This window comes from Theropithecus gelada, chromosome 3 (assembly GCF_003255815.1).
Source record: "Theropithecus gelada isolate Dixy chromosome 3, Tgel_1.0, whole genome shotgun sequence".
Taxonomy (NCBI): domain Eukaryota; kingdom Metazoa; phylum Chordata; class Mammalia; order Primates; family Cercopithecidae; genus Theropithecus; species Theropithecus gelada.
The window spans coordinates 175,020,657-175,044,127 of NC_037670.1; the positions used below are offsets into that span (position 1 = coordinate 175,020,657).

Below are 23,471 nucleotides of genomic sequence, written 5' to 3' on the forward strand. Positions count from 1 at the left end.
CCCCAGCCCCAGCCCCACTCCCACCCCAGCCCCAGCCCCAACCCCACTCCCACCCCAGCCTCAGCCCCAGAGCTGGCTGAAGACACCTCACTTTGGGTGAGAAGGTACCCCCTGCCTGGCCCAGACCTGTTTCCTGGGCCCTCTGAAAGGGGAGGCACCCATGGACGCAACCATCCCTGCACAGGCTCCATGGTTCCTTAGAACCCCCATGCCTTTGGGCCCAATGGCCCGGGTGAGGCAGGCAGGCCAACCACCCAGCAGGCCTCCAGAGGCCATGCAGCTCAGTGCAGAGCAGGAGAGCCAGGCCTGGACACATCCCGGAACGGCAGGTACAGCGCCATCCTGCTGCCACAGAAGGTGACCATCATTTCTCAGAACACAACGCCGACTTGCTTTCATTTGGTGCCAATCCACACCCAGCAATCTACCTGGGGTGGGGGGCACTGTCCCTGCCCAGCATCCCAACCCATCTGAGGTCAGGGGCTCCACCCAATTCCCTACCTCTGGGCACCGCTGGCCTAGACCAGGGCCCAGGCAGGAGCCACACTTGGCTGTGGCAGGGACAGGCCTTATCTCCCATGTCAGCACCAGGTGGGGAAAAAGAGGCTGCAGATGGCCCTGAGTGGCCTTGGGCACCTTCTGAGGTCAGAGTCTCCATGCGCTCCTCTGTAAATGAGATGTCATCACAGCTTCTTCCCAGGCAGCTCCTCCCAGCCCTCTGCAAATCACTGAGCACATCCATGCACGCGAAGTGTTGAGCCACCATGACCAACAAGACACGCCTGGCACCTGCCCCCAGTGAACCGCCCATCCAACAGGACCCCAGTTCGATGCATGGGGCAAGAGGGAAGAAGAGGGAACAAGCCAGACAGGTGGAGGAGCCCCGGGGAGCCAAGCCACTCTGCCCCAGCCATGGTGGCTCCTGGGCTCCCTCTATTTTGCTCTGGCTGTGGGCAGGTCACCCACCTCCCTGAGCTTCAGGCTCCCTGCGGGTACTGCGGGGACAAGTGATTCCTGCACTGGGTGCCAGATGAGATGACAGATGGCTTTGTGGAAGCATCCAGAGCTCTAACAAGGCAGGGTGCTGGGTCCCTGCAGGGAAGGTGACCTCAGGGAGGCAGCCATCCTCAACCTGGTCACCTCCCTGCCTCGCTCGGAGCAGGAGGAATTGTGCCCAGGGCAGGCCCAAAGTCACGCTGAGGGCAGGAGGCTGGGGCTCCAGTCGGCCTGTCCGCCCCCAGGCAGAGAAGCTGTCTCCGGAGCAGCCGCCCAGGGCTGTGCAGTGTCAGGTTATATTTAGCCTGGTGGCGGCGACAGGAAGATGCAGCAGGAGCCGCTCCTGGCAGGGGGCCACCGTGTCACTAACACAGCTCTCATGGGCAGCCAGGGGCCTAGGAAAGGCCAGGGACATTGCAGGCCCAGGGGACAGAGTTAGGGAGCCTGAAAGGCCAACCAGTGAATGAGAGAGAGAGGGAGAGAGAGAGAGAGAGGGAGAGAGAGAGAGTGTGTGTGCGTGTGCATGCGCGCGTGTGTGTGGTAAATGAGAGAGACCAGTCCTAAGCTCCTGCCTCCAGGATCTGGGAAATGCAGGGCAAGGCTGAGGGGCCCCAAGCTCAGACCCTGACCCCACAGAAGCAGCATCTCCAGACAGACTCCTCCACCACCCCTTCCAGCCTGAGACCCAGCCAGCAATCTATGGGATCATTTATAGGGTCTCGGGGGCCTCTGTAGTCTTCTAGACCCATCCAAATCCACTGCATGTGGCATGCCTGAGCCATCTCTGCCCCAAACCATGGCAATGGCCTCAGAAGATCTCTGTCCTCTAGCTTCTCTAAAGCTCTGGGGCCCGGCTCTGCCTCTCGGGTGGTGCATGAACTGGAAGTCCCACCCCCTGCCCTCCTGCTGAGAAGCCTGGGAAGGTGAAACAAGGGCACACTGATGCCAGGAAGCAGCTCTCCACAGATCCCTGCACAGGCACGTGAGTCCTGGGCAGCTGCGCCCCAGCTTCACCCCTTCCCTCCTGCTCCCCATGGCCCCCACTCCTCTTCCCTCCAGCTCCTCCCCAGCCTTCTAGGACCCCCTCTAGAAAAGTTTCCTTGACTGCTCTGTCTGACCCACATGAACGCTGCTCTTGGAAAACTCTTCCAAACAATGCCCCTCGTCCAGAAGGCCACTGTACACTGGCCGGGCTTCCCCGTCCACCTGGGTCAGAGCCCTGAGGCCAGGGCAGGACTGGCAGTTGCAGAAGAACTGAGGGTGGACTCAGGGGTGGTGATCTGCAGTCATGACAGGTGGGGACAGACCCTCTCAGCTCCTTTCCAGATCCAGGGGCACAGCCCACCCTGTCACAACAGAATTTGCCCATTTCAAGCCCGTGGTGCCCTCCAGCCTGAGTCTGGACAGCAGACGGAGCAACCATGGGAATTAAGGTGCCTTTTTGATGAAGCAAAATTCAACGTGGTCATCGGTTTTCATGGAACACAGAGGTCGACCACCCAGGAACCCAAGGGAAGGCGGCAAAAGCAGGAACTGCACCAGGTGTGAGACTTCTGAGCCTCAGTCCCCTTCAGCCCCCCTTCACTGTGACCCCACACACAGCTTGCCACAGGGCAGTGAAGGTGCACACAGCTGCCAGTGTCCACCAGGGGACACTCTGGGGTCTCCTCTAGTGAGTGGTCTGTAGGCTTCTAGATCTGTGCTCTGTCTCAGCTCCTAGCATACCCCAGAGAGCGTGGTAAGGCCTTGATAAAGCCCTGTCCCAATTCCAGCTCTGCCATGAGCCACAGCTTAAACCCAAGAATTATAATTCCTCATTGACTTGCTGCCCCTGCCCCGCCCACACACAGACAGGACCCTGTGAAGCACCAACAAACAGATACAAGTGCCAATGAAAAACCCCCAAAAAGTCAGGTGGGACATTCGAGCATCAAAACACATGACGATGATCCAAACAAACAGCGAAAACTGGCATCATTTGCAGTTGATGGGGTCACCTGCCTAGAGACCACCAAGAAATCAACAGATAAACAATTAGAACTAATTAGATCAGAGAGTTCAGTAAGGTTGTGAGAAACAAGATCAGCCTGCAAAAATATAAAGCATTTTTCTACACAGCAATTAGGAAATACAGTCAAAAACAATACGTCTTTTACAATAGCAACAAAAACCTTAAGTTTCTAGGAATTGACCAAGGCACAAGAACCCTGTTGGAATCAGGGTAAAGGGAAACAAAATTTTAAACTAGCAAAAAATACAGAACTGATCTGGTAAATGGAGAGACAATCCAGGCTCTTGAGCGGGACAAATACAAAGATGTCAGTTCTCCCCAAATTAATCTATAGAACCAAACTAATTCCAATCAAGAATCTAGTGGGCATTTTCTTTCCAATAATTCAGTTAACTTTCTCTAAAGTTTATGAAGAAAAAGGGAGGCCGGGCACAGTGGCTCATGCCTGTAATCAAGCACTTTGGGAGGCCAAGGAGGGCGGATCACCTGAGGTCAGGAGTTCAAGACCATCCTGGCCAACATGGAGAAACCCTGTCTCTACTAAAAACACAAAAATTAGCCAGGTATGGTGGTGCACACCTGTAATCCCAGCTACTCAGGAGTCTGAGACAGGAGAATTGCTTGAACCCAAGAGGTAGAGGTTGCAGTGAGCCGAGATCATGCCACTGCACTCCAGCCTACGCAACAGAGTAAGATTCCGTCTCAAAAAATAAATAAATAAAGTTTATGCAGAACAAAGGAGATCCACAAATAGCTATGTCAACCTTTAAAAAACAGAATGAAGAGAGAGGATTTGCCTCAGCAGATGCTAAGACATATGGAAGGCTATAGGTTTTTGTTAAGCTAGTATCAATGCAAGAGCCAGTAAATAAATATTTGGAACAGAACAGAGAGCACAGGGACAGACTCATGGCTATGTAGGAGATTAACCTGATAAAGGCTGCCCCACAATTCAGCGGAAAAGAACAGACTGTTTACTAGATGCGTTGGGAAAGTTGGCACATTACATGGAAAAAATAAAACTCGATCCCTACTTGACACCACATACGAGGTAGTCTCAGGATAGATTATAGACCTAACTGAGAACAGCAAAACAATTAAGAGAACAGAAGAAAATGGAGACCCTCTGCAGCCTGAGAAACTTCAAAAGTACAAACAAAGCTAAAAATCAATGACTTTGTTTGCATCAAAGTAAAGTACCTTTGTTGGATAAATTGAAGAGAGACTGAATGGGAGAAGATATTTGCAATATCTCTTTCCAGTTCAATAAGGAATTAAAATCTGGAATACACTGAACGTTTCACAGTATGCATTTGTATCTCTAGAGTACACAAGCAACCCCTGCAAATCAACAAGGACAAAAGACGGCAACATCAAAATTAAAATGAGCAAAGGGCATAAGCAGGCAATTCACAGGAAAGTAAGCCCAAGAGGCTACCAGGCCTAAGAGATGCTCAGACTCAATAGAAATCAAAGGAATGCAAGTTAAAGCAACAAGAAATCACTTTCACCTATTAGATTGGCAAAATTTAGAAAGGTAGATAATGTCACGAGTGGCAGAGATATGCGGGTATGGGAATCTCGAGCTCTGAGAAGGAGGGTGATGACAGGCATGGCAGTACTTAGTTAAGTGTCCACATGTCCCGCGATCCAGCAATTCCTCTCCCGGGCGTGTATCCCACAGACATCCTCACCCAAGTCCAGAAGAGACCATGTCCAAGGATATTCACTATAGCTTCATTTATGGTGGCTGGGAGCTGGAGACATTGTGGGGTCCCTCCCCGGGAGAGTGGGCAGGTGAAGTGCGGCAGCCACATGCTGCAGAATACGCAGCTACAGACAAGATGTCGAACAGCAACCCAGCTGGACTTAAAGCATATTCCCAAGTAAGAAAAGCGAACACCAAAATACAACATATAGCACAATATCATTTACATAAATTAAATCTATATGCATATATCCAGACAAAATACACATTTGCAAGGACATATGCAAGCAACACATTCACAGTAAGTACATTTGAACGGTTGCCTATGGGGAGAGTAATGAGACTGGAGAGTGAGATAAAAGGGAAAAGGAAAGAATACAATGAAAGAGAAAGGAAAAGCAGTAACACAAATTCTGTGGTTTCAATTATTTGAGGGAGAGGCAGGACCTGGGGCCAGCAGCAGCCTGCTGGGAGGGAGGGGTGAGGCAGGCAGGGTGCAGGGTGGGGTGGGGTGCACCGTAGGAGCAGGGGTGCTGAGGCCCTGGATCAGGCTCATTTCCCACAATTGCAACAGCACGGGCTAGCAGCTGCAGCCACTTAGGTGACACCCTGCTTCATGGGGAGGAGAATGAGCTCTGGCACTGCACGCTGCTTTGTGGGTGTCTGTCATCTCATTCCAGAACACCCTCACACCCCAAAGTGCTTCAGGGACAGGTGCTGTGATTCCACTTAGCAAACGAGGAATGGAGGCTTGCAGACCCCAGCTAAAATCCAAGTTTCCTAAGGCCCTGAGCCCATCATGCCCCAGAGAGGGCTCTCTGGAGGCAAAAGAGCTGGTGCAGTGGCATTCCACGCTGGGCAGGGAGGAGACAGCTAGGCTCGGGTTCCCACTCAGGCACCCGCCAGCTGGGTAAACTTGGGCAAGTGCCTCAGCCTTTCTAAGCAAGAACTTCCCTCCCGTAAAGTGCTGGAGAGGAATCCTGCCTTTCCCAGGGCCATGAGGACCACCTGAGGTAAAGCACGGCTCCCCAGTTTGCAAACTATAAAGTGCAGTCACAACAATAAAAAGTGCCTTATGCTGCTGGTCAGGTGGCATCACCCCCACCTCAGCCGTGCTCTCTGTGGCAGCTCTAAGACTCTGTTCCCCTACCCCATCCTCCTCAGTCCACCTCTGAGGGTGAAGAAGCTGGGAGCCCCCAGACGCTCCTGTGCCCCACAATGTCCTCCACACGAAGCAAGGCGAGAGGACTCCCAGACACAGCAAGTCTGTAACCAAGCTGGAAACTGCTGCCAAGTCACCTGACTCCTAGGAAAGGCTCCTGCGACACAGCACACTGCCCACCCCATTCATTCATTCATTCAGCAAACATGTGCCGAGCTCCCGCTGTGCACTGAGCACACAGATACAACAGAACAAAGCAGATGGGCTGTTCTCCACCCGCGTAGAGTTCAAGGCCTGGTGGGGGGAGACAGACAGGGAAACTTCTCCAGCACTGCAGGAGGCGGAGGGCCAAGAGGAAGACGCTGCCTGGCTCCTAAAGGTGTTTCTCATCCTGGACAAGCACTCAAAAAGGAGAGGGGTTTATCTGAGGCCAACCACAGGCCACAGCATAGAGATCTCCATGGGCAGGACTAAGGGGATGGAGGGGACTTTAGGGGAGCCCCCCACATTCATCACCTGTCCCAGCACCCCTCCCTCCTCTACTGACCCTGACTCCCATTGCCCTCCTGCCCACGTCCGGAGGGAAGTTCTGTTAAACTCCCTCACACTAAAGGGCTAAATACTTTTTGTCTCTATACTGGGAGGGGGCAATGAGAGACAACGTGTTTTTAAAGAAAAAGGAGCATTCTAAACGCAGAAGTTCTCTAAGGGAGGAGTTTCAGGAACCCTTCAGGGAAATACCGACACGTGATGGGCTTTCTTGGAACCTCCAAAATCACCCCACCCAGGAAGGCACCTCTGGGCAGAAAAGAGGCCCAGTCTCCCCACATCTCACACCCCCAAGCTAGCCCTTCTGCTGCCCCACGGCCCCCCTCCCCAGAGCCCAAGGCCACCATCAAACTCTGCTCCCATCCCAGACAGCTCTTCACAAATATTTACATAGCTCCTCTCCGGGGGCTGCAGAAGACGCAACACGGAGAAGCCGCCCTCCCACCGCTCTCCAGACCCCAGGGTGGGTGGAGAAGTAGATAGCACCCTTCAACTGTGTCATGCTTGCCTCACCGCTGGAGCAGGCCTGGGATGGGAAGACTGCAGCCCCAGCAGACCAGGACAGACAGCCACAGCTCAGGAATGACCCCTGTGGAGCCCCTCCAACAGGCCTCTGATCCAGCTGGAGAAGGGAAATGTGGAGGGAAGGTGCTATAGGGCAAGAGGCAACTTGCTCGGAGGCAGGGCCCCCACGGACCCCCGGGCCCCTGTGCCCGCATCTGGCAGCCCTGCAGATTCTCCCACTTGGCCCTGTCTCCAGGCTGCACCAGGCCTTGGCCAAAAGGATAGGAACATCCCTGTCCCCAGGATGAAGGGCACTCCCTTGATAGCTTCAGTCCCACAGGAAAAATGCTCCTGTGTCTAAGCCCTGTCCTCTGGGATCGCTCTGGTCTACCTCCTATCTCAAGAAGACAAAACCCACTTACGCACCAATCCCTGTCCCACCTGCCTTCCCAGCCTCAAGGCTTCCCTTCGAGGAAAAGCTTCTTTCATCCCCAGCTCAGACCTAGGCAGCTGAAAAGAAGCAAAGAGTGGGTGTCTGAGCTGGGGAGGGGTCAGCCATGAGGGAGAAGGTGAGGCGTGGTGGTGACAGAGCAGGGCATCTGATTTAAAGGAATGGGCACAGGAAGGGATAAGGAAGGCGAGGAAGAAGACAGGACAGATGGCCTTGGGGGATGGAGAAGGGCAGGAGGCCCAGAGGAGTGGGGCTGATCACAGGAGGTACTGAGGATTTCAAGGCAGTCTGAGGCTTGAGGCCTGCCGGAGCACCTGGGAGGCTGGGGTCCAAGGCCAGGGACAGAAGCCCACTGGGTGTGGAGCCACCTCTGAGGCCCTGGGCACAGTGCACTGGGGAGCAGGCCTGGACAGCAGGTCCCCACCCCCTCCCAACAGCCACAGCATCAGCTGTTGCAGTGGGGGCCCTCTGACCCTGTTACCATGGCAACCGGCCTGCAGCTGGAGTGGAGAAGCCAATAGACTCTTCTCCAGAGACACCCCCGTCCCCACCCACGCACAAGCTCCCGGGGACACAGGGACATGGAGCCAGGCCAGGCCAGTCGGAGGTATGAGCAGTCAGACAGAGCCTTCCAGATAGAGGCTCCAAGGGGTGGGGGACAATGGGAGAGAGGGGGAGAGGCAAGGAGCAAGGCTCCGGGATGCTGAGGCGAGGGAAGAAGACAGGGGGTGGCACCAGAGAGGAGATAAAGACCAAGGGACAGAGAGTCAACCAGGCAGGCAGGAGACAAAGGCAGGGAGATGTGCGGAGCAGGAGAGGAGCCGAGAAGGTGGGCACAGTCAGGCTGGCTGAGCACAGTGGCAGGGAAGCAGGGAGCAGAGACAGGAACAAAGAGCAGAGAGGATGCAGGGGACAGAGAGAAGGGACTCTGTGAGGACGGGCAGAGGAGGAGCCACAGCCCCCATGGCGATGTGGGAGCACAGGTGTGGACACAGCCAGCACCTGCTGCCTGGGGTGCCTCCCCAGGGCCTTGTGGGGATGTTACCACCAGCCAGCCTCACACCACTGGGCTCTAGCCCCAATTCCACCTTAATCCCAGGCCTGACTTCAAGGGGCACAGGGCTAGTGAGCCCCAGGCACCTCGTGTCTCTCCCTTCAGCCCACACTCCCCTAGTCTAGCATCCCCACCTCCCAGCAGTCCCAGCAACTAAATAATGGGGCTGTCTGGCTCCAGGCCCTGACACTGCGCAGAGCAAGGCTAGAGGCACCAACACAGCACAGCTGTCCACGGCGGCGCCTGCCAGCAGAAGGCTCCACCTCCTGCCCAGCTCCCCCCTACCCGGGGCTGGCCCAGGCAGAGACCCTGAGAAAGGCCTGGACAGAAACAAGGGGTGGCACAGGCATTCCTCACCTCCACCTCCCTACTGCACCCATGTGTGAGTACACACACAGGCATGCACACATGCAGCCCAAGCCAGGCCCCGGGACCACAGGAGGGACGGAGTGTTTCAAGGCAGAAGAAGTGGAGGCTGAGGAAATCTGTCTGCATCACCCCAGGCCTAGAATGCCAGGATACATGGGGTCCTAGGTGGCTGAGCTCCAGGCCAGCCTGTTGGCCAACAGGAGACACCTGAGCCTCATGGAAACTAGGTGAGAGTGAAGAAGGGGACAGACAGAGATGGCTGGCATAGAGTTTTCTGGGTCACAGCCCCATGTTTTGGAGTTGTAACCTGGAGAGGGGACAAGTTTGAACTTGGGCCGGGGACCTGGGTTCTAATCCCACTCCTTCCACTGATTCACTGGTCATCAGACCTCTGCTTCTCTATCCTTCCACCTGCAACTCGAATGGGTTGGATTAGGTGATCCCACAATAACTCTTCTGCAGAAGGGGGCCCATGGTCATCCTCTCCAGAAGGGACCAGCCTAGACCAGGAGGGAGGTCCAGCTCCGCCTAAGAGCACTCCACACATACCACAGCCAAAGGGAAGAGCCCTCGGCCTCTGCTGCCAAGAGGCCAAATCCCCAGCACAGCTACATCCGTAGTGGAACTGGCACCGTGTTTACAGAGGACGGCCCGTGGCAGGCACTCTCTATGAAAGCCCAGCACCCTTGTGAAGCTCCGAAGTGAGACACGTTACCCCAGAAGTAGAAAAAGGCCCAGGGAAGTCAACCAACTTGTCCAATAGTGTATAATTTCCAGCACCGTCTTAGACACAAACCCAGGACTTACGGGTTCGTAGTCCCTTCATTACACCTGTGGTTGGCAAACTTTTAAAGTAAAATTTCACATGAGATAATGTACAGCGTACAGATAGACCTGTAACTATCTGGTATCGTTTTCAATATGTAACAGAACACAGCGCACAGAGCTCTGGTCAGACAGATGTGGGGTCCGTTCCCAACTGCTATTTTCTAGCTATGTGACTGTGTGAACTTCAGTTTCTTCATCCCCCAAGATGAAGACAATAGTAGTGTCTACCTCCCTGCGTTGTGAAGAGTGCATGAGATAAGAGAAGTAAAGCATTTGACCCAGTGTCTAGCCCCTAGAAACCACCCACTGCCTTCAGGGTTTGAGTCTAGCCTCATAGCCCCTGCCTCCTGCCAGTTGGAATCCTGATTAGCTGTGAGCAAACCTTCTTCCACAGGAGGCAGGGACCGTGCCCGCTCTAGTGCTGTCCAGTGATGCCACAGACTGTGCACGCCTGCAAAACACAGCCGGGAGGATGCAAGGCTTTGCAGGGTCACCCCAGACAACCTTGAGCACACAGGGCTGGTACATGGGGCTGGCTGGCCTGGTCCCACACAGAAAACAGAGTGTGCTCACTGTCTACAGCAGACAAGCTCCCTGAGGGCAGGAGCCTCGTCTGTCCTGCCCATCTCCAAGAGCCTAGCGCCTGCCAGGCTCACAGGCGTTGAGCAAATGCTTATGGGACACACGCTAGGAAGCAGCAAGGTTTGCACGCATTCTAGAGCTGCCTCTGTAGCAGGATTCTGCCCGCGGGACCCCAGTCCTCCTGCTCTGCCCACCCTGACCAGAGCCCACCCCAACAGGGCATTCACGGTGTGGGAGCAGCCCCACCCCGGGCTCTGTTTATCCGCTCTCCGGAAGCCCAGAGCAGCTGTTCTGGAAGGCGGTGGCTGAGTAAAGACACCTGGCGCAGGAGAGGGTGGCAGGGCAGGGCGCTCGACAGCTGAGACAAAGGGAACTGAGGTTGCAGGAGAGGCACTCACTTCCCCCAGGTGCTGTTGAAGCTCAGGGCAGGAGGGGGGCAGCAGAGAAAGCCAGAGTCCTGCAGCCCTCCTGTCCCTCCGTGACATCTCCCAGACCTGTCACCTGGCACCAACTGCCCTAAGGCAGCTAGGGGCCTGTGGCCGGAGGTCAGCGCCCAACTGCCAGCCTGACCTTTAACCTCCATCCACGCATGTACCTGCCATCCCAGCTCGGTCTAACTCTAGTCCAACTTGCTCTAGGTGCCCACACCTGCCCAGGGAAAAAAAGGACCAGAGGAGCCAGATCCACAGCCTAGCAACTCCTTTGTCCCCCTGAAAACCATCTCAGCAGAGTGAGGTGCAGGCCCCAGAACCGCGCCTCCCACAGGCACACCGCAGGACCCCAGCCCGCGTCACGCCCCCACAGAACCTTGCCCGGGCTCGCTGCGTTCTCCAGCCGCCCCCACACCCCCCACGCACCCTGCCCCTCGCCGTGGTCCCACCCCTCTTGACCCCGCCCCTCGTCATTGCCCCGCCCCGGCCCGCGCCTACCATCTTTCCGGTAGAAGGCGATCTCCACTTTGCGCTCCTCGGCGCCCAGCAGTGCCTGCGCGATCTGCGCGGCAGCGCGGCGCTGCGTGCGCGGCCCGTGCAGGAAGTCGCAGGTGCAGGGTCGTTGCATCACCTCGGCCCGCGAGTAGCCGCACAGTTCGCAGAAGCCGTCGTTGCAGTAGATGACGGCGCAGTTCTCCACCCGAGCGTTGGCGATGATGAACTTACGGCCTGGGGGGCGGGGAGGAGAGTGCGCGTGAGCGGGGACCCCAGCATCGGGGACTCCCAGCCCTTCCCCACATTCTCCACTCACACACAGCCGCCCGGGGACTCCCCGCCACAGGAAGCATGGCTGGGACTGGGGTCCCCAGCAGGGGGTGAAGGCAGCTGTGCCTGAGCCCCGATACAGGTGCCTGGCCTGGTCCGGCCGCGCGGCGCGCCCCCTCCTCCGCCTGGACCACAGGCCGGCTGCGTGGCTTCCCCCGGGCAGGCCGCCAGCAGCCTGCTGCCTCCTCCGTGCCTGAGGCTGAGGCCAGGCTGGCGGGTGTCAGCAACGCGTGTCAGCAGCCGCAGCGGAGGGATAAACACTGGGCCTAGAGAGGGAGCCTGGGAAAGGCCAGAGATGGCGGCCAGGATTCCCTTTGCACCGGATTGCACTGGATTCTGCTTTTAATTTCCCTGCTCTCCAGACTGGGGGGCGCTCCCTGAGCCACTCCTTATCCTGAGGCTCCCTAGAAAATCACTCCCCAATTATCTGAGGATCCTACCAGGTCAGTAACCCCTGGAACTTCTGCACCCCACCCCACCCCCCCACCCCCACCCCGCAAGGACAGTCAGGAGCTGAGGGGTGGGTGTGCCAGAGAGGATGAGGGAAGTTACACGTTGAACACCTAGGACGCTGCATCTCATTTGGTCCTCTGACAACCCCATAAGGTAGGTGTCATTATCCTCCTTTTATAGATGAAGAAACCAAGACTCCAGAGAAGTTCGGCACCATGCCCAAGTCTTGCAACTTGTAAAGGACAGAGCCAGCTTTTGAACCTTGGTCTGGCAGAGGCAGAAGAATAAGCTGAGGGTCACAGGCAGAAACCCAAGGTCATAGGAAGCAAAGACAGGGACCTGCAGCTCCAAACCCTGGAAATACCTGGAGCCTGGGAGGGGCCTGAGACTTTGGCCCCACTTGTAGGAAAACAGACCCAAGATAGGGGACCTGCCCAGGGATGTGAGGCCCTCCTCAGTTTGGCCTCATCCAGGATGAGCACCCCCATGGTTCCATTTCGGCCAGACTTGGCTCGCCGACTACAGGCCTGCCCCAAGAGCCAGGCTGGCGAGTGAGCAGCAGGCAGGCAGCAGCCTCACTTGTGCCAGGCAAGATGCTCCTGGGATAAGAGCTTTTTCTAAACAGAAGTTTCTGGCCACTTTGGCCTTTAATGCTGGGGCTTTCAGTAGCAGTTGGAATTCTTCCCCTTCCCTCCCCAGCAGGCAAAGCCCTCAGGTTACAGCCCTAGGCAATCCTACGTGCAAGGATGGGCTGCAGCAGGGTACCCTGAGGTAGGCCCAGGCCATTGGGACTTGGCCTCCTCCCACCTTTCTCAGTTCTCCCTTCCCCTGGCCCCCAGGAAGTTGCTTTTTGGAACTGGGTCATCTTTTGGCCAGTTCCCAAGCACCCCCAGACCTCCTAGACAGCCATCAGTTCCAGAAGTCAGGGCTTCCTGTCACCTGAAAAGACCCCCTAACTCAGCCTCCAGCTCTGCCACAGTCCAAGGCAGTCCAGAGGCCCAGCCACACACCTCAGCTTCATAGAAGAAAAATCACCCCTTGTCCTCTGTCCCAGGCCTCGGAGAGAAGAGGAAGTTTCTTCGAAGGCATGCCCCACCCCCACACACACCCTTCACTGAGATCCTGGAATACAGGGATGGGACAGAAAGCCTGCCCCTCCTCCACAGACCTGGAAACTGAGACCCAAAGAGGGAAGAGTCACTCAAGGTCACATGGCAGTCAGTGGCAAAGGTAGGGCTAGAAGCCAGCTCTCCCCCATACCCCTCGCAACCTCCCCATGGGCCCGCCCACAGCCTCCCCCTGGGCCCACCCCCACCTCTCAGGGAGGCCCTCAACCAGTGTCACTGTCTCCACCCCCTCAGGATCATCTTGTTCCTCAGCTTCACACAATACTGACCATTGGACTGACCCCTCCTTCCCGCCACCACGGTTACAAGCACGCGTTGTCCTGTGCTCACAGGGTCATGGGCAAGGAATGTCATCCTCTCCCAACTCCCAGGGCCCTTGGCAGTCACACCCACTGTGGCTCATGCAGCCTTAGGGACAGGCACATGAATGCTGCTTGGGTGCAAACCCACACCCAGGACATTTGCCTAATCTGGAACCCTTCTAGAAGCCTCCCTATCAGGCAGGCATTAGGGGTGCTGTAGTCCCGGTCCCCATAAGGGAATTAGGTGACAGTGCCCAGGGCAAGAAAACCACAACTTGAGGGTACCACAGGGAGCTGGTTACCCTCAAAGCCCAGCTCTAGCACCAGGACACCCTGTCTCCACAGACCCCACAAGCTCACAGCCTTGTCAAAGGCACCACCCCACCGCCCATACAGGGTCTAACTCGTGGGTGACACATGGGCTCGGGGTCATACACACGGCACACACACAAGAGGAGATTATGGGCTGACCCTGCATCCATGGCTTTCTAGTCCCTCAGGCACAACACAGTCAAGATCTGGCAAGATCAGTGTGCCCGCTGGACTCTCGGGATCCCAGGGTTTGGGTCATACACACTCTTATGCCCTTGCACACAGCCCCATCCACGTCCAGGCACCCAGAGTTGGGGACACCTGCACAATCCATCCCACGTCCCTTCCCTGCACACTCGGCGTGTCACACACACTCTCTGATCCCAAAAGCCTGAGCTGAGCTTCCCGCCCCAAGCCCTTTGGCCCGGTGCCCACGGCCCCGGTGCACCAAGCCTTGCCCCAGCCGCCCCCCGCTAGAGCCTGGGGCCCACCAGGCTCCATTGACTCGCACTTGGCGATGGACTCGGCCCGGGCACGCCCCCCCATCCACACTCGGAAGAGCTCGGCCCGCCCTCAGAGCCCCCTCCCCGCCCAGCCCCCTCCCCCACTCACTCTGGCCCTCAAACTTGCGGATGATGGTGTCCAGGAAGGTGTTCTGCGGCGCGACGTGGCCCCTCCGCACCGGCATCCTGAGCCCATGGGCGGGCCGGGCGGGCCCCCACCCACCCCGGCCCGACCCGGCCCAGCACTAGGCTTCGGGTGGCCCGGCCGGGCCGTGGTCCCCGCACCCCGCGGCCAAGCCGAGCACGGGCGGGGCCGAGACTGGACTGCGGGCGCCGGGTCCTCGCTCGGCTCCCGGCTCCCAGCTCCGGACCCCGGGCCCGGCCTGGAGCCGCCTGAGCGCCAGCCGCCCGCCGCCGGCACACCTGTCTGCCGGCCCCCGCCGAGCCGCGGGGCCAGCTCCGCCGCGTCCCCGCGCTGCGCTCCGCCAGCCCGAGCCCCGGGCTCCTGGCTCCCGCCTGCCGCCGCGCCGACAGCCGCTCCGGCGCCCGCGGCTCGGGCAGCGCCTGCGGCTCGGCCCGGCCGCGGAAGGGTTAATGCGGCGCGCACCCCTCCGGCTCCGGCCCCCGCCTCCCGGCCCCCTCCCGCCTGCCGCGCGCCCGCAGCGCCGCCCTCTCCCCCCTCCCACCGCTCGCGCCTGCCCTTCCCATTGGCTGAGCCGCGCCGAGTGCTCCCCCAGCGCCAGCCCCTTGCTCTGCCAAGGAGCCCCCGGGACTCGCGCGCCCCGAAGAGGGGGAAGGGACCCTTAGGCAGGGGGAACCGTGAGGACAGGTGTGATGGCCGGCTTGTAGGCGGCCGGGAGGGGGGAAGGGATTCCACCCCCACCCCAGATTAGCGGCTAAGAAACCTGATTTGAAGGGAAAAGGCCGGTCCTTATGCCCTGGTTCCCCACCACGCCGAGCACCAGCTTGGTACACACAGCATGCGCTCAGTGCCTATTGTGGGTGACCCGGGCAAGGCCTGGGCCCTGCGAAGACGAGTCCGGGGTCAAGGGAGACCCTGGAAATAGGAAAAGCAAAACAATCTGGAGGTCCCAGACCAGCAGAGATCTTAAATAAGGAAGGGTGAAATTTAGAAGAGGCACGCCCCCTGCCCCAACACACACACACACACACACACACACACACACACACAGCCCTCTGTGGGGCTCTGCAGAGAAGCCGCACTGAGAGGGACATTCTGACAGCAGTTGCGGCCTCCTAGCTGCGGGATCAAAGAGAGGTCCCTGAGCGCGAAGTTCCAACCGGGGGATCCCCGTGTGCGAGCGGCCCGCCCTCCCCCGGCAGCCCGGGGCCAGCCTTGCAGGCCCAATCGGCGGGCTCGGGGCCCTGCGGCGGTGGCCGCGGCCCAGCCCCTCGGAAAGCCCTGGCCTAGCCGCAGGCCCCTCCCCGCGGCCAGCTGGCTCGCTCCAGCTGCGGCTCCCTTATTTAGGCAAGGAGGCCTGGGGATGCTCAAGGGCAGGCGGGGTGTCTGCCCGCCGCCTGCTCATCGCCTGCATGGGTCTGAGTGAGGGTCTCCGGGCGCAATGTCCTCGGACTTAGCAGTCAGGCAGGGGCCCGGGAAGGCCGGGGAGGGGGGGGAGGCGAGTGTTGACAGCTGAGTGGGCGGGCGGGGAGGGAGGAGTCGCAGCTGAACAGCCGAGGGTCCCCTCCCTGCAGCCGGATCAGAGACCTGTCTAGATGGATGGGGCCATGTGGGGGCTCCTGAGGGCTTGCAGCTGCCTCTGTCCTTGGAGCAGGGGCTGGGTCTTGTCACCAGCGAGAACCATCACGGGTTGTGGGGGAGGGGAAGAACAAAGGACAGGGAAGGAAGCGGAGTCCCAAAGGAGGAAGGCGCAGAAAGAACTGTCATAGTGAGACCACCCTACCCGGACTCTCACCTTCCACCCAGGAGCAAAAAGATGCAAACACTGGGGCCAAATGGGGCCACTGGCCAGCAGATGACACTCTTTTTTATTTGCTGGTGGGTGGGCAGTGACTCAGGGAGGCAGCCAGTGGGAGAGAAGGAGGTGGCTCCACCAGCTGATTCTAAAAAAGTCCAGAGGCTCTTGCCTGTGCAGTTATTCCTTAGGCCCTCTCCACTGCCAGCAGTTTCCTCATTCACCCCCCAGGGGGCCCAGGGCCTTCCACAGCACAGGCTACCCCTCCTTGGTGACTTGGCATCAGGTGCATCAACACATCTGGGTTCCAGGTAGAACCCAGTCCATGACTGGCCCAGCCCCCGCCCCGCCCCATGGCCACCCCTGGCTGCTGGGTTGCCTGCTATGAATCCAGGATGATTCATGTATGATTGAAGTGTCCTCTTGTCCAGGCCAGGGGATGGAGAGAAAGTGAGCAAAGGCCAGCAGCTGAGAATGGGCATGGGAGAGCGAGAAGGGAAAGGGGCATCTGTGGTCTCCCCCTCTCTCCAGACCAAAGGAGAGGGAGAGCCAGTCCCTGAAGGGAAGGAGCCACTCATCTGAGCTGGCCAGCTGTCCTCCACTCCTGCACCCACGTTGCTGGGGCAGGACTCTGCTCTTATCCCAAAGGGAAGACAAAGGAGTCAGAGGAGCCCTTCATCCTCCCAAACAGAGAAGAGCCCAGGCACAGGGTAGCCCTCCTTCTGTGCACAGAGGCAAGAAGAGAGCTGCTCCCTCAAGCTGAGGAGAGCCAGATCTCTCCCTCTCTCCCCCCAACCCACTCCACATACTCAGAAGTCAAAGCCGAATGTAGATTTCTGACTTCCTTGGAGGCCTGAAGGCAGACCCACTTAGCCGCCCCCACACTCAAGAATTGAGCTGAGGAAGAGAAGCTGTGAGAAGGGGCAAGCTCTCCCCAAAGCAACGTTTCTGGGCCTTCAGATGAGCTGATGGAGAAGCCCCCACTGCCATCAACTTCCCACCTCTGCTACCCCCAGATCTGGGACAAAGAGAAAAGTGTCCAACCCTAATACCAAGAGCTGGGCTGTTAAGCCTCTAGAATCTGCCCCACCCCCATCTCAGCTCCAAGAGCCATTTCAGAGACCATTCCTGGGAAGAGCTCTCCCGCACCCTGCCTGTGACTGAGGGAAGAGAAAGGCTACAGTGAGATATCTAGGCTCCTCCCAGCTCCCAAAAAGAAACAATTTAGGGAGAAAAGTCTGCAGAAAGCATCTTGCCCACCCTGCTCTCTGCTCCTGCTCAGTCCAAAGGCGTGGAGCCAGGACATCTTGGAAGGAAAAAGAGAAATGGAAGCCTGCTCTGCCAGAGGTCCCCCAAGGAGCAGGCCAGGCAAGACACCACCAAAGTCAGGCCCAGGAGAGCCTGGGGTTACCCAAAGGGGACTGGGAAGCTGTTCCAGTCAGCTGGGCACAGGAGAGACAGCTTACAGAGCAATGGTTCCTGGGAAACCCTGGGGGAGGAAGAACAGCATGAGCAGTCCCTTGATGCTTGAACATGGTGGAGCTTTTTGTTTTTCTGTGCAACTGGTCCCTAGAATAGAGATTTTTTTCAGATATGAACTGGAGTTGGAGGAGAAAAGAATCAAAGAAACAGCATGTTTCCCCTCCAGAAGTGGATGATCAGGGCTTATTGATAGAAAGAAGGGAAGTAGGAAGGAAAGAAAGAAGGAAGAAAGGATGGAAGGAAGGAACTCGCCTGAAACCCCTAGCTAGAAGCCAGGACTCTCTTCACTCATCGCCTCTGCAGCTCCACATGTAGCAATCCCGCCAACCCCTGGCACATTCCAAGGTCTTCTCTGGACAACCTGATCCCCACGTTTGGTGGGACATTTTCCCTGCCTTTGTGATGTCAAAAGAAGCAAGTAAGGCCCTGGAGACTAGGATTCGGGGGATCTGACTTCTAATTCTGGTTCTGCTACTAGTTGCATCGACAAGTGTTTACTGGGGGCTTTCTAAGTACTGGGCTCTGTGCCAGACACTGCTGGGGGACAAGAGAGATAAGCCAGGATCCCTCCTCCAGGGATTCACAGTCTAGTGAGTTTTGAGGAGACGGTGGGCAGACAGAAACTGCAGTCTGCAGTCAGTGCTGTGGGATTACGAGGAGGTGTCAGTTAATTTCAACTGGAGGAGTCTTGGAGGGCCTTGCCAGGTCTCTCTGAAGGAGATTTCAGAGCAGGTCCTTGAAGGTTGGAGATGGGGCAGGGCAGAAGCATTGCAGATAGAAGAGACAACATAAAGATGTATAAAGAAAGGAGAATGGAGATTGGGTCTGGGGACAAAATAGTTTGAAGTGGTGGCAGTGGAGCAGCAGGCTGGCACCATTTGCAGAGGGCTGAGGACTATGAATTTTATTCTGTCTGCAAAGGGGACACAGTAGTGGCAGGAAAGAGTAAGGAAACAGTAGTGGCAGCTGAATGCAGAATCCACGAATGTAGATATTGTGTCTGTCTTTCTACAGACCCTGGCAAAGAGTAAGTATCCAAAAAAGGTTTATTGATTGAATGACACATGTAAAATAATTTGGAGAAAATGAGGTGGATATGAGGTTTTTCCATTACCTATTGCTGTGTAACAGCCATCCCAAGATCCAGTGGCTTAACTGGATATATTTTGCTCATGGATTTGCAATTGGGGTAGTTTCCACCAGGACCACTTTTCTCTGCTTTACTCCAAACTAGAGACTGGAAGGTTCATCTACTTACATTCGGTGGTTGGTGCTGGCTGTTGGCTGGGACCTGAGCTAGGACTGGGGCCAGACAGCTACATGAAGCCCTTCTGTGTGGCCACTTGGCTCCCTCACAGCATGGTGGCTGTGTTCCAAGGGCCAGTGTCCCAAGAGAAGTCCAGTCAGCAGCTGTATTACCTTGAGTAACTTAGCCTTAAAAAATCACATAAAGCAACTTCTGCTGTAATCGTGGCCCATCAGATGCAAGGAGAACCAACATAGACCCCCACCTCTCAGTGGAGGAGTGTTGCTGTAACACTGGAAGAAAAGCATATGTATTGGCACGACCACCTTGGGAAAATATCGTCTGCCACATAGAGCAATACAATAGTCCAAGGGAAAGACGCCCAACACTTGAACCGGGTCAGAGGTGATGGAAAAGGGCCCATTTGTTGTGTAACTTTAGGAGTACCACTAAATCTCACTTTCCTTACCTGTAAAATGAGGAGACCAAACAAGCTGATCTCTGAGATCCCTTCCAGCTCTAGCAGTGAGTGATTCCTTAATTCCACACAGCAACACACCCACCCATGAGTGGTTCCTCCATTTCTCCTCAATACCCATCTTCACCTCCACCTCCTGCCTCTGCTCTCTCATCCTGGGTGCGCTTGGAGCCAGTAGTCCAGCCCGCATATTTATGTCATACTAAAAATAAGTGATGCAGGAGACCCCTAAGGACAAGATAGAAGCCCCTGAGACTGATCAATCTCCCATTTTATCTGCTGTGTTTGCATCACAGTAGCATCTACTGGAAACCACAAACACAAGGAACTCATTATCTAACTGGGAAAAGAACCAATGGACATGAAAAAACTTGGATATGAAATGTCAGAAGAACAATCTGGTGACATTGAGGATACATAGAGGGGTTGTTCAGAAGAAGGAGGGCTCTGGGTGGGCTGGGGTAGCTTGGAAAACTTCCTGGGGGATTTTGGTCCTTCTGCATGGTAAGGGCTTTCTTGGGTACAAAGGAAGGTGGTGAACATCTTCATAAAGCAAGATCCAAAGAGGAGTCAGGTGTGGGTTTCCCCATCAATCTATACTTATACCCCAGATGAGAAAGAGAAGGGGCCAGTTTCAGTTTCCTCTGACTGAAAACTTAATAGTCATCTGTTCCTTTGATTTAAGGACTTGGATTTTTAGACACGAGAAGGGGCTTCAAGTGAGGCTCCAAAACTTAGCAAGTACTGGAAGCTCCAGAATTAGTATATAGGATGGGCTGATGGGGAGAAAGAATCTGATTATAAGGAGGCTGGGACATTTGTCTGGAGGTTGAATTTGCATGTATTCCTTTTTAAATGTATTTACTAAGCACCTAATGTGTACCTAACACTATTCTAGAAAATAGGTTGGTTTTGTTTTCAATAATGCCCTGACAGTTTGCAGAACTAGTACACTGTTTTGACATATATTAGGGGATTTATTTTTGAGTAGCTTTGAGGGATTAAAAAATATGAAGAACCAAGACATGCTTTGGGCTACCTTGCCAGGGAAGCTGGCCCTGGAGGAGATCCCAAGCTCTCTTAGCTACTCAATGCCTCCAGCCAGGTTGGGGCTTTGTCTCTGTCCAAGGTGCTGAAAACACTTTATGGCAGGCTCAGCAGAAAACCAGGGAGGGCAGCCCAGGTGACAAGACTGAGGCACCCTTCAGGACACAGTGCATTAGATGGTCACCCCAAATCCTGAAAATGCCTCTGGAGCTGGACAGTAGCTCCTGGAGGCAGCACAGGGTGAAACAAGAGCTGGGTTTGGCAGTCAGTGCCGAGAACACCACGTCTCACGCGCTTTCAGAGTGTGCCTTCCTCCCTCACTCCCCTGACAGCCATCAGAAAAAGATGTGAATAAACCCCTGAACTTTACACTTGCAACTCTTAGGATTTACTTTGGGAGTTTATGTTGCTTTATAAAATATTAGAGCCAGGAACAAACACTTTCATATATTAGACAATAAAACAAAGATTCACAGTGACAAGGACTCTGCCTCAAGGTTGTGCCACAGGTTAGAAATGGAGCTGGACATGAAATAGTGTCTCCTGGTTCTTAGTTAAGTGATTTTTCCACCACACCAAGCCAGGTGGGGGATTACATACCACATATAACAAGAGCTAAAGAAATTTGAGATATGTGTGTGTGAGAGAGAGAGAGACGAGAGCACTCTAGATACAGAGGTGGCTCTGTCAGCTCTCCAGAACTTTTCCTGTTCATTCTGCTAATATCAGGCAGAATTAAGAGCCTACCCCGGCTTGGAATGAAAATGCTAACCCAACAGTAGCTTCATATCCTAGCCCATCCCAAGGATCATCAGCTGCTGAGCCAGCCAACACCGAGGACCTGAGAAGATAACTCAGGTTCAAATAGGTCTTACATGGCCAGGAACAGTGGCTCACACCTGTAATCCCAGCACTTTGGGAGGCTGAGGTGGGAGGATGGCTTGAGCCCAGGTGTTCAAGACCAGCCTAGGCAACATAGTGAGACCTCATCTCTGCAAAAAGAAAATATTAGTTGGGTGTGATGGCACACACCAGTAGTCCCAGCTATTCAGGAAGTTGAAGCAAGAGGATCGCTTGAGCCGGGTAAGTCAAGGCTGCAGCTAGCTGTTAACTTTTCTTTTTCTGAGACAGGGTGTCACTCTGTCTCCCAGGCTGGGGTGCAGTGACACAATCACGGCCCACTGTAGCCTTGACCTCTCGGGCTCAGGTGATCCTCCCACTTCAGCCTCCCAAGCAGCTGGGACTACAGGCGTGCGCCATTATGCCTGGCTAATTTTTGCATTTTTTTTTTTTTTTTTAGAGACAAGGTCTCACTATGTTGCCCAGTCTGGTTTTGACCTCCTGGACCCAAGTGATCCACCCTCCTCAGCCTCCTAAAGTACTGGGATTACAGGCATAAGCCACCATGCCCAGCTGCAGTGAGCCGTGATGTCACCACTGCACTCCAGCCTGGGCAACAGAGTGAGAACCTGTCTCAAAAAACAAAAACAGGCCGGGCGTGGTGGCTCAAGCCTGCAATCCTAGAGCTTTGGGAGGCCGAGACGGGCGGATCACTAGGTCAGGAGATCGAGACCATCCTGGCTAACATGGTGAAACCCCGTCTCTACTAAAAAATACAAAAAAAAAAACTAGCCGGGCAAGGTGGCGGGCGCCTGTAGTCCCAGCTACTCGGGAGGCTGAGGCAGGAGAATGGCATAAACCCGGGAGGTGGAGCTTGCAGTGAGCAGAGATCACGCCACTGCACTCCAGCCTGGGCGACAGAGCGAGATTCCGTTTAAAAAAAAAAAAAAAAACAGGTCTCCCACTCCATCATCTCTCTGATATACCCACAAACAATTATCCATTGCTTTCTATGTACCCCCCACTGAGAAATGCTCCTAAGGAAATATATGATATACAGTACAGTCCCTGGCCTTACAAAATTTGCAATTGGTTGGAAAGACAAGATTTTCACCTATGATTAGACAATATTACAGGAGCCAAATACAAATAATGGCAGCTGAAAAGAGAAGTTACATAGTCCTAGCTCCCAAGTCTAAGAAGTCGTGCGGACCATTAATGCTTTTTCTTTTTCTAAAAATGTTATTCATTTTTGTAAAATAGAGACAGGATCTCCCTATGTTCCCCAAGATGGTCTCAAACTCCTGGGCTCACGCGATCCTCCCACCTGGGCCTCCCAAAGTGCTGGGATTACAGGTGTGAGCCACCGCGCGCGGACAGACAATGAATGCTTTGACTTCAGGGTCTGAAGGAATCGTTTTAAAGCCAGAAGTGTAAGGGAAGGCTTCTCAAGGTTGGAAGGCTTAGGGAGAATTTGGCTGAGCTGAGAATTGTGGTCAGGACCTCATCTCTGTCCCTCTGGGGGACCAGCAGTCCAGTGCAGGGCCACATAGAGCCAGTGAGGGTGTGAAGGTGACGGCAGAGGCCGATCGCAATGCTGGGGCGCTGAATGTCCGGGAAGAGAGGATTCAATCTTTCCCCGCTGAAAAAGAACAGGCCCTGAGAGCTCCCCCTTCTGGATCCGCGCGGCAGAACACCATCTTCCTCTAGGAGGTGGGCTCAGCAGTGCCCAGCGCAGCAGCCGGGGCTGGTGTTTGGGAAACCAGACAACAGACTGGGAACCCCATTTCCTGGGAGCCCCAGGGAAGCCTCAGGTTATCATCAACAGCAAATATGTCAGGGACGCCTCTAGGAGGTCACTGGGAGTCAGGGGCATGTAATCTATTTGGGGAGAGCAGGAAAAAAAGACAAGTCACCAATGACTGAAGGTTCGCCAGGGCTTGGAGTCAGGATTTCCACATCTCACAAATCAGCAGGGGGCTCTAAAGGCTGCTCCTCCCACCCTGGTCTGGAGAGAGGGCCCAGCTCCTCCTGGGGGCACCTAAGAGGGTTCTGCCCAGACGATCCCAGTGACAGTTGCTGTGGAATTTCCGTGCTGGGCACACTTGAGGCTCAAAGCCCCGATTCCCAAAAGACCTAGTGCCACAGCAACCTTGCCAGGAAACTGGGCCAGGCTGAGGGGTGGCAGCAGAGGGAGACACGAGGAGGCAGGAAGTGGGCAGGGCCTGTCAGATGGATCCCTGACAACCATCCATCTCAAGTCCGAGGTAACCT

General features: G+C 55.6%; 1 protein-coding gene across 1 annotated transcript in view; it reads right to left on the bottom strand.

Annotated features, from left to right (window-relative positions):
* KCNH2 (potassium voltage-gated channel subfamily H member 2) overlaps positions 1-14,754 on the bottom strand; it is a 33,829-nt gene extending 19,075 nt beyond the window's left edge. Inside the window, exons 1-2 of the mRNA XM_025379189.1 lie at positions 14,277-14,754; positions 11,144-11,374 (exon numbers count right to left, since the gene is read on the bottom strand). Of these exons, the coding sequence (XP_025234974.1) occupies positions 11,144-11,374; positions 14,277-14,352 (307 nt within the window). The 5' untranslated portion in view covers positions 14,353-14,754. The remainder of the gene's footprint in view (positions 1-11,143; positions 11,375-14,276) is intronic.
* Between the last annotated feature and the right edge of the window lie 8,717 nt (positions 14,755-23,471).